Source organism: Atta cephalotes (assembly GCF_000143395.1).
Source record: "Atta cephalotes unplaced genomic scaffold scaffold00031, whole genome shotgun sequence".
NCBI classification, from domain to species: domain Eukaryota; kingdom Metazoa; phylum Arthropoda; class Insecta; order Hymenoptera; family Formicidae; genus Atta; species Atta cephalotes.
This window is the reverse complement of record NW_012130095.1, coordinates 922,341-933,879: the sequence shown is the minus strand read 5'-3', so window position 1 is coordinate 933,879 and position 11,539 is coordinate 922,341. Positions and strand designations below refer to the sequence as shown.

Here is an 11,539-nt window from a genome sequence, read left to right as displayed (position 1 = left end):
TGTATTTCAACGATATATCCTGCCTCGATGATACGGTGACATTGACAGTTTCATTGCGGCTCGATGTAAATGTTATAATTGTGATAATGCGCAAAAATATAATTAAAACCTGCGATGTCGATAGATAGACATTGCGTGACATGGTGCATACTCTGTAATTAATACACAGGACTTGTTCATATTGATGCTTGACAATGCTCATGATCGATTTTTTATTATTTAACGACTTTGTATCTTTTTGCATCTAATTATATCATGATGGGAATATTGTATGAGAAAAGGCCACTGAAGAGGCCGAGGCTGGGTCCCCCAGATGTTTACCCTCAAGAATTGAAGCAAAAGGAGGACGAGCTCTCACTTACAAATGTGAAACATGGCTTTATGGCAACTACGACCCAACTAACAGATGAATCTGGAACAGGCAGAAATTATAATGTCACTGCTGCTAAAGTTGGCGCATATTTCAATGCAATCCTCGCCAAAAAGGAAGAGCTTGCGACAATGCCTGACACTGGTAGGAAGAGACAGCAGATCAATCCCAAAGACAATTTTTGGCCAGTAACAGCAAGGACTAAGAATGGCATTGAAGCATGGTTCAAGGATCTTTCGGGCAGCAAGCCGCTAGTCACTCTTGCAAAAAAGGCTCCGAACTTCAATAAAAAGGAAGAGATTTTTATGATGCTTTGTGAGTATCAAGTACCAATGCTGAGGGCAGCTTGGTTTATCAAGCTTAGTTCTGCTTATACAGTTGCGGTCTCAGAAGCCAAGATAAAGAAGCGTCAGTTGCCTGATCCAACTACAGGTAAGTAATTTTATTTTTTGTTACCAAAAACTGTTGATCAATTTAAAAAAAATTATTGTTAATGCAATTGAAAAATATGTAGAAGTATAATATCAAGAATTATATTTAAATTATTCCTCCATAGCAAGGGTTATGCAGATCACAATAGAGTCAGAAAGAAAATATCATGTCACTGTGAGATTGTCGTAACAAAATAATGCATGTTACAAAGATGTACATCATTATGACATTGTTGTGACATCACATTTGTGATAAAGTGGTGATATTTGTATGTTACCATGACATAATCATGATTGTTACAATGTAACTATGACGTTTTTTGCTATGGAGGTTAATATATGTTATATTTTTATTAAACTTATTTGCTTTATTATAATTAAAATTTATCTTTATTTTGAAGGATATTAAAAATATGATTATTTTTATTATGGTAGAATGGACAGGTACTCTCATAAAATTTTTGAAAGATCAATTGTCTAAGTTGCAAGAGTACTATCACATGGGCAATCATGTAGCTGCTAGTAATAATAATAATATGACAAACAATTCCTGCAACAACAATGGGATTACTGGAACAAACAGCAGCAACAGCAACAGCAGCAGCAACAGCAGCAACAATAACAGCAACAATAACAGTGTTAATAATAATAATAATAATAATTCAAGCAATAACACAAGCAATGGCACTGGGAATAATCAACCATCCACACCTACCTCGAGCAGTCAATCTGTGACAGGCAGTACAATGAATGAAGAGCATAAATTAGCGCTTAAACAATGGCATTATTGCGTACAATTGGCTAAATATATGTTTGAAGAAGGCTTATTGGATAGACAAGAATTGCTACAGTGGATTCTCGAATTGCTAGATAAAATTAGATCTTCTCCCTCGGAAGATGGCATATTGAAGCTCTTATTACCATTAGCTCTGCAATATTTGGAAGAGTTTATACAATCTGAATTACTAGCCAGACGATTGGCATATTTATGCTGTCGTAAATTGGCACATATGTGCAATAATGTTGAGAGCAACAATAATCCACAGAGTCCGTCCATTACTAAGAATGAAGTTAATGGTAGTAAGGATACTACTGTTGCTGTCCAAGGATCATTAAATCTCTTGACAATTGCTTTTAATGATTATTTGACTTGTGCACATCACAGAGATGTAATTTACAGTTTATCTACTATAATACAGGTAACATGACAGTCATTATCATTCTATATTATTAATTAATATTGTTTGTCATAAGAATTAATACTATTATGTGAAGAAATTTATTGAATTTTAGGTTATAACATTAGAGTGTCCCACAGCATTGGTTTGGAATAGCGTTGGTGAGGGAAAAGCTCCATCAGTTTTGAATGGATCACCTTTAGATTATTTACCATGTCCTCCTGCAGCTTTGCCGTGTCCACCCGCGAGTTCTGGAAATCCTACAATGAAACAACTAAGAATTGCACAAGAAAATATAAGAGCTCGATCACAGGCAGCGGAAGGTAGATGGTCATGTGACAAGTGGCAGCAAAGCAGTGCTGGAACAACAACTACTAAAGTATTAGCTGCATTGGATGCTCTTGATCGGCACAGTTTTGATAAAATGGACGCCTCTAATTCGCTTGACACTTTGTATGCAAAAATCTTTACACCACCTCCAAAAGATAATTCTAATGAACGTGACACAAAAACAGAATATAATCCACAACAGGATTCAGCAGTAGTTGAAATCTTGTGTGAATGGGCTGTGAGTGCTGAACGTTGGGGAGAACATAGGGCGATGGCGGTTGCTAAGCTTCTTGAAAAAAGACAGAGTGAAGCTACTGGCGAGACTAATGATAACGATGATAAAGACAGTACATGTAGTAATGGAAGTCCACCTGTACTTCCAATTTTTCAACCGTTGCTTATGAAATTCTTAGATATGGACGCACCGGTACTCGATAATACTTCGAATCAATCTAAGGCTCAATTTACAAATTTAGTTCATCTGTTCTCAGAATTAATAAGGCATGATGTTTTCTCACATGATGCGTACATGTGTACTCTTATTTCAAGAGGTGACCTTATACAAGGTATATTTATATATTTATGTAAAAATTTTTTAAATATTTTAACACAGTTTATAAAAAATAATTGTAATTGAGAGACAGAGAATTATGTGGATTTATATTTTAAAATTAAAGGATGTGTTATAAATATATTTAATGTAATTATTTGGCACAAAAGATGCTGTAATATATTATTATATTAAAAATAAGTAAAAATATTTCAAATACAACTTTAAGACTTTACTTAGTTTGTTTATTATAAAGTTCATTTTTTTCTAGCTATCTTTTTCTAACTACTTATCTCTAACTCTTAGAAAAAAATATAGAGTAAATTAAATCGAGATTAATGTTAATTTTGTATTGGAATCGGGCCTAAATGATTTATTCTCTATCGATTAAAATATTCTAAAAATTTTGACAAATTTGCCTATGTAATTATAAAATTTTATTTTATTTTAATTAGGTCCAGTTGCTAGCAAACCCGGAACACCTAGCAACAGAGAACCAATCGATGAAGATAGTCTTTTTCCGGGTATAGATTTAAAGCCGACTAAATTGGAAGTATCGGATCATGGACGTACTATGGATTATGATGACAGTAAAATTGATGACGATTTAGATAAGATATTGCAACATATTAAAGAAGATCAACAAAACAGCATGGATGCACCGGATAGTCCCAAAGAGGATGCATTGACTGGTCACGGAGGTCATGAAAGTCTCGATTCAAAAATGCCATCAAGTCATAGCAGACATTTATTATACACCACTCATTTTCCGCTACCACAAGTAATTTTTTAAACATATTTTTCTATTAAATGAAATTTAAATGAATTTTTAAGGTCAACTATAGTAGACATAAATCCCTCTATATCTTTATAATAATACTTGTGAAATATTTTATTGTAATTATTAGATATAGGTTATATACATTTGCTACAATATTAATATTGATAAATTTTGTATATATATATAATTCATAAATATTTAATTTATTGATTATATATAAATATACATATGTATATATATATATATATATATGTCTCTTAGGACGAGACATGTAGTCAGCATGATTGCAATCAGCGACACGTATTGCTTTATGGTGTTGGACGTATCAGAGATGAGGCTAGACATGTTGTTAAAAAAATGACAAAAGAAGTGTGTAAATTGTTTGGGAAAAAATTCAGTATTGATGTTGCTGAAGGAGGCAAAGTAAAGAAACATTCTCGAAGTGAATTTAATTTTGAAGCTGTTACTATGAAATTCCAAAATCTAAGTTATTTTGATCAACATGTTGTAACATGGCAATGTGCAACACAAGTAATAGAAATGTTGAATACATTTGCATTAGCTGGTTCATCTTATTTACCAGTTCATGAGCATGTAGCCTTTCTATTCGATCTAATGGAACTAGCATTAAACATATATGGGCTAATTGATGTTTGTATACAAATTTTGAAAGAATTACCAGAAGTGGAGGCACAATTGACAGCTAGAAACAGTCAATTAGTTCGAAGTTATACTACAAATTTAAGTTTATACATAGTCGGCGTATTAAGGAGATATCACTGTTGTTTGTTATGTAAGTATTAATGCTATTTCATACATATATTTAATGATTTTATACATACATTATATACAAAAATTATTGTATTATAGTATCTCCCGAACAGACAACAGCGGTATTTGATTTACTCTGCAAAGTAGTAAAACATGTATCAAATCCGAGTGATTGTAGTTCTGCCGAACGATGCGTATTAGCGCATTTATACGACTTATATTCAACGTGTTCTCTTTTGAAAACAAAATCACACGGAGTAGAAGCATTTAGTAATGCATATCCGAAAATTCGTGCTGCTCTCTATAGCACATTGCAGCCAACACCTTCGAGTCACGTTTATAATTCGCAATTTATGGTGGATGTCTTCACTAGTCCACGAAGAGGTGGAAAAATTGAACCACAATGGGCGAGACAGTTGAATGAGACACCAGCCAATCGTTATAGTTTCGTTTGTAATGCAATTGTTGCAGTTTGTAGTGAAACTGATAATGATAAATTAAACGATATTGCTATAACTTGCGCAGAATTAACTGCTTGTTGCAATGCTCTCAATGCTGAATGGTTGGGAGTACTTATGGCACTTTGTTGCTCTTCCAACAGTTCTGCTTTTTATATCGATGTTTTAAATCAAGTTGATGTACAAGATTTAAGTATACACAATTCTTTAGCTATATTCACATCGATTTTAATTGGTAAGCGGAAAAACGTTTTGCATTTATTAAAATATGTATTGTGATATCTATTAATCTAATAATTTATAACTTATTATGTTTACAGCAAGGCATTGTTTCTCTTTAGAAGATTTCGTTGTGCATATAGCATTACCATCATTAGTGAAAACTTGTAACGATGGTCGCGGAGATATTGATATTGAAGTCGAAGCAGGTGCACGTTTAACTTGTCACTTATTATTGAGACTCTTCAAAACCGTCGAATGTCCGCAACCGGCTTTATATTCGGTCAGTACGAGTCCTCATCCGCTTCCAAGTGGAAATTCAAGAGGTTACAGCATAAAATTGAGTTGCGATAGGCACTTATTAGCAGCTGCACACAATAATATAAGAGTAGGACCAGTACTCGCGGTTCTAAAGGCTATATTAGTTGTGGGAGATGCTACAGCCGCTAAACAGCCTCCGAAGAAAGTTGATATACCTTTGAGCCATTCCACTAAAGGAGGTGGTCCGGCCAGTGTTGGAGTCGGAGTTGGAGTTAGCAGTAGTGGGCCTGGTGAACTATCAATCAGTCATATTTTGGGAACCAGCGATATTTTAGGAGGTGGCGATGATCTTGGCCTTGATCTAGCAATGTCTTCGTCCAGTAGTAGCGCTGGCATGACAACTGAAAATGTCAAGGGATTTTCTGATTTTGCTCATCATGTTTTGCGTCAGATCTGCAGTCAGGAATGGGTATTGGAAAGATGCTTACAAAATCCAGAAGAGCTTTGTCATCAAGACATGCTATTAGATAATATGCTGACACCACGACAAGCTCAAAAATTATTACATATGATTTGCTATCCTGAAACGCCAACCGAAGCTTTTATTGATCAAAAAACACATATTACGAATATTTTGGAAAATTTGGAACAATGGAGTCTAAGAATGTCTTGGTTAGATTTACAGCTTATGTACAAACAATTCACGCCAAGCTCCAATGAACTTTCTCAATGGTTGGACACAGTTGCAAAAGCTGCAATCGATGTTTTTCAATTGAACAATACTTTAAGTAATAAATCTGACAAAAAATCAGGTTCTATATGGTTAGTTGCTCCATTAGTCTCCAAGTTGCCGAGTGCAGTACAAGGCAGAGTTTTAAAAGTGGCAGGACAGGTATTAGAATCAGGCAATTGGTCGAAAACAGCAGGACGCGAGAGAGGTAGATCTAAATCGCCTTCACTGTTTAATCATCAACCATTTTTGTCACTTGTCTTAACATGCTTAAAAGGTCAAGATGATCAAAGAGAAGGTTTATTGACATCTCTACATTCACAACTTTCGCAATTTTTAAATACTAGTAAAGAGGAGAAACATATTGGTTCCGAAGACCCTAAAACTAGAGAAGTATTACAAGATGCTTTGCAATTAAGATTCAGTCTCGTCGGAGGTGTGTTTGATACGATACAAAGAAATACGACTGCTACGACAGACTGGGCGATTCTACTAGTTCAATTGGTCAGCTACGGTGTTATAGATTTGAATAATAATGCAGAATTATTTACAACCGTTATAGATATGCTAGCAACACTGATTCATTCCACGTTAGTATCAGATTCGCAGTCCGAGAAAGATGAAAATAAAAAACACTATCAAAACCTAATGAAAAAATTGAAAAAAGAATTAGGTGATAGAAATTCTTCGAGCATTCGTTTTGTAAGACAACTTTTACCATTACCGAAGTTGACTATGGAAGTTATTACATGCGAACCTGTTGGATGTTTGACTGATACTAAAGGCAATAAGATCGCTGGATTTGACAGCATCGATAAGAAACAGGTACATTTCGATTTCTTTTGATACGATCGATTTCTTTCTATTTATAGAAATATTTCTTTTCATTATTACAAAAAGACATAAAGTACGTTCCATTTCATGCATGCTGCACATGATATATCATTTTATCCTTGTTGTTCACTGAATATTAAAGAAAGATAAAATACATCACGCTGCGCGAACGCAGCCATAATGTTAACATATTTAAAGTGTATAATGTGTTATACTTAAAATTAGGGATTGCAAGTATGCGATTCTCAAAGAGTATCGGCATGGGAACTCTTAGAAGGTCATAAAAATCCTGCACCACTTTCCTGGGCTTGGTTTAGAGCTGTTCGATTGGAACGCAAACCACTTACATATCAAAATGCGCATAAACTGTTGCGATATCATACGCATAGTCAAATTCGTCCAGCCAGCCATTATTTAGATCCACCTCCATTACCACCGGAAGATCTGGAGCCAGACAAGAAAGAATTGGAACCTGGCAAAGCGGATACTCCAATGAGTATTGATTCACCAGGTCGAGTCGGCGGCAGTGTCGGTAGTACTGGAGTTGGTAATGTAAATACTAATGGTAAAGGAAAAGCTATGAGAAATAAACGACATAATAGGCGAGCAAAAGGTGCCGCTACACCTACGACACCTATATCGCAACAGATGCAAGTAAGTTTAATTATATGCAATAATATATTACAATTAATAGATAGATAAGAATTATCAAACAAAAACTAAACAAAACGTTATCTTTACATTATCCTTCTTTCCTTTCATTATTAACAGCAACCACCTCAATTACAACAAATTGCATTTGGTAATCAACAAGCTCCTGTTGCGCAACAGCCCGGAATGTTTACTGGGCAACCTCCACAACCCCAACAACAATGGTACAGTAATCAGCAAACTCATACACCCGCACAGCAATATGGATACAGTCAACAGTTACCACCTACACCAGTCGGTGGACCGCGCTATGAGAGACCAGGGATGAATAATCAATCTAAACAAGCTTTGTCGAATATGTTACGCTTACGATTACCCTCCAATCAATTCATGGGCTCGCAACAACAACCACCAACCGCTACACCAGTTGCCGGACCAGGCGCATTCCAAGGAATGCAGAGGCAATTCATCAGGCAACAATTGAGAGCGCAGCATGGAGCACCTGGCATAAATCCACAACAAGGCATGTTTGCAGCTCAGCAGCAGCAACAGCAGCAGCAACAACAGCAACAACAAGGAATATATGCTGGAATTCAACAAGGTACAAATTAAGAAAAAGATCTCAGGATGTTATCGATCAAAAATTGTGTTTAGCAGAAAGAAGCATGTCTTAATTGTTATTTAATTTTATTTTGAATTTCTTCGAGCGATCTACCATTTTTAGTAGTCTTATTAAGTTATCTACATTTTTCTAACATTAAAATTATAATGAGTAAAATAAGGGCAACATATTATGAAATACTAAGTAAAGGTCTAATCTAATATGAAAAAAGTATAAATACTAAAATTCTGTTCCCGATTAATTTCTATTATCAAATTTTAAATATCACACTGGCTCTACACCGTCTCAAAGAGATCATGTAGCAAAATCCCTTCATGTATAAAACTTGCATTACACTGTAGCCATAGAAATACATGCCGAATGCATGCTTATCACCAGCCATGGAAACACTACGCTATCCATGGTGGAATTAATAAAGTGAAGCACACTCCTGTATATGTGTAAGAGAAAGAATTTGGATAACATTTGATTGGTTGTTCCAGTATAAGTGCTATTATTGTATATGTAGGAAAGTACATATTAGGGAACATTTGATTATTTTTAGTATTGCTACCGCCATTATGCGCAATGTTTCACCTTATTTCATATTATTAATTCTATCATGACATTGTCTCTCTCTGAGTGTTGCACTAATGCAGCCAAGAAAAAACACTACTAAAATAATATGGAAAAAATATAATATTAGTAGTTATAGAGCCAATTGGTAGGTCCCATTTTTAGATAAACTATGTGATAATATTCCTATTTGGTAAACAAAAGAGTAAAAGAGTAAGAGCATAAGAGAGTAAGACAATGAGCTGAAGTTTATTAAAGCCCAATTTCACAATTCACGGTTAACTCTTAAGGTTCAACTTATTCATTATCTCTTTCCAATTCTAGAAAGAGATGAGAAACAAGTTGATTCGATTAAAAATTAATCGTAAGTTGTGAAACTGAATCTAAAAGGTAGAACAACTTAACTATAATAGGTCTATTCTTTATTTTTACAGTGAACAGAGTTTATTTTTACAGTCTGAACTGGTATATCTTTTTTTCACTTCAACTTATTGCACTGTGTGTACTAGTTCAAGTGCAGGAATAAAAAACAGATCTAATGCATTAAATGCTAATGTCTTATTAGATATAATCAATATTTGTATAATTTTTAAACGTACTTGGATTAATTTTTCTCTATAGGTATGAATCAAAATTATGCGGGATATGGCGGACAACAAATGATGCAGCAGCAACAACAGCAACAGCAACAGACGTCGCAACAAACACAGCAACAGCAACAGCAACAGTTGCTTCAACAGCAGCAGCAGCAGCAGCAGCAACAGCAACAAGGAATCTTGAATCAACAACAAAGTATGATGTTCCCTAATCAGCAGCAAATGATGGGTCCACAAAGGGGACAAGAGTATATACCACAACAAAGAATGCAGCCTAGTGCTGCAAGGCCGCCATATTTACAGGTATGTTTAAGTATATGTTTTAAACATTATAATGACATAAGATAAATAACTCAATTCTATTCATTTACAATTTTAGATTTGTTCTTTAATTTTTATCGCTGTATTTGAACTACTAAAATTTTTTATCTCGTTTTTACGAGCTTTCACTAAACTTCAAATAAGTATGTCTGTATCTATTTCATTTTAAATATAACAAGTATATGTTAAACCAATCACAAAGAAGAGACCTGTTTCAAATATACAATATAACAAATAGACTACAATTGAACCGATGTATTAATTCTGTAGCTTCTTAATGATATTTTTTATGTTTAGGATAATAATGACTTATCTTTAGAATATAATGGCATAAGAATAATGTACTTTCTACAATAAGTCATTATCAAAGTTTAAAGTTTTAAGCTGTAAGAAATGAATCAGTCATAGTCGAATGTGAGAAGACTAATCGATTATAATTAATCAATTTCTTATGGTTTAAGATTTAAAGCTTAGGTAATTGTAAGAAATTTAGAGGAAATAGGTACAACAGAGAAGCTATCAGTGTTAGGACTGTGTGGCTCGATGGAAGTCTTCTATCTAATATGAAAGAGATCAGGCTTCGGTTCGAATCCTGGATTCGCTCTATATTTTTTTATTGTCGCTTATTTCTTATAGTATGGCTTATTGTAGAAAGCTCATAATAATTGCATTTTGTAAAATTTAATGATATGCTAGAAAATATATCTTGTTTCTTTAGGCGCCAAATGTAACGATGAACGCAATGGGACCAATGGGCGCAGGTGTTCAGAACCAACCTGCTCCTCCGTACCGACAATCCGCTGGAAAACCAGGTGCAGTAGGCGTAACGGGTGTAGGTACGGCCAATGTCAGCTTGCAGCAAAATCAACAATTCCAACAGGTATGGTCTGCGATATCATATATCACATTATGACATCATCATAAGATATATTGCAAAAATGCAATATTTATAAAAAATTTGCGAAATGTTGTTATTAATTATCTTTATATAGCAACAAGCGATAAATCAACGTATGAGGCAACAGATGTTGGCTATGCAGCAGCAACAACAACAAGCTCAGCAGCAACAGGCTGCACAACAGCAGCAACAGCAGCAACAAGGTGCTGCTGGTGGCCAACAACCAACGCCTCAACTTGTGACACACTTACAGAGACACTTGAGTCAACCACCACAACATTCCTATCAACATCAACCACCACCTTATTAAAATAGAAAAATTGAATTTATTTAATCTGCTGATTGAACACACACTACTAATGTAGTGTAAAAGTGAAAATTTCGGTGAAAACAGATTTATTGAGTTTCAAACTTTATACTGTTAAATGAGTAAACAAGTAGGGATGTACAGATCGTAAAATTACCGAATATCCGAAAAGAATGTGACATCGAATATCCGATCGGATATTTTTCCGAATATGCGTACAAATTTTCCAAAATTCTAAAAAAAAAGAAAAGCAAAGGAAAAATAATGATAATAATTTTTTTTATCTCCTAAAAGTGAAAACGAAAAGAAGAAAGTAAACTGTGAAAGAAGTTCAGTTGAAAAGAATAGAATTCTGTATCAATGACATAAATTTTCAATATAAAATTTTAGCCGAATATTAATAATATCCGATCAGATAGTAAACAAACTGGATAATACCGGATATATATGGATATTTTTCGATGCATCCCTATTTACAACAAAGCAAAAGGCATGTTCTAAAGAAAGATTTTTTTATTCAAACTTGCTATAATTTTTTATCAGTCAATATTTTATATGTATTTTACTATATTATACATATGTACATACACATATATATATATATATATATATACATATATATATATATACATATATATGTGTATATGTATATATTTATATACAAGATGTCTCAAAA

At 34.1% G+C, this 11,539-nt stretch overlaps 1 protein-coding gene across 1 annotated transcript; it reads left to right on the top strand.

Annotated features, from left to right (window-relative positions):
- Positions 1–255: 255 nt before the first annotated feature.
- On the top strand, positions 256–11,118 carry LOC105620930 (mediator of RNA polymerase II transcription subunit 12). The gene is made up of 12 exons (XM_012202407.1): positions 256–802; positions 1,237–2,000; positions 2,095–2,875; positions 3,315–3,640; positions 3,902–4,433; positions 4,511–5,104; positions 5,190–6,904; positions 7,139–7,567; positions 7,685–8,165; positions 9,363–9,640; positions 10,377–10,538; positions 10,651–11,118. Exons 1-12 carry the CDS (start codon positions 256–258, stop codon positions 10,864–10,866), a joined length of 6,825 nt encoding a protein of 2,274 aa, XP_012057797.1. The 3' UTR covers positions 10,867–11,118.
- The last annotated feature ends 421 nt before the right edge of the window (positions 11,119–11,539 follow it).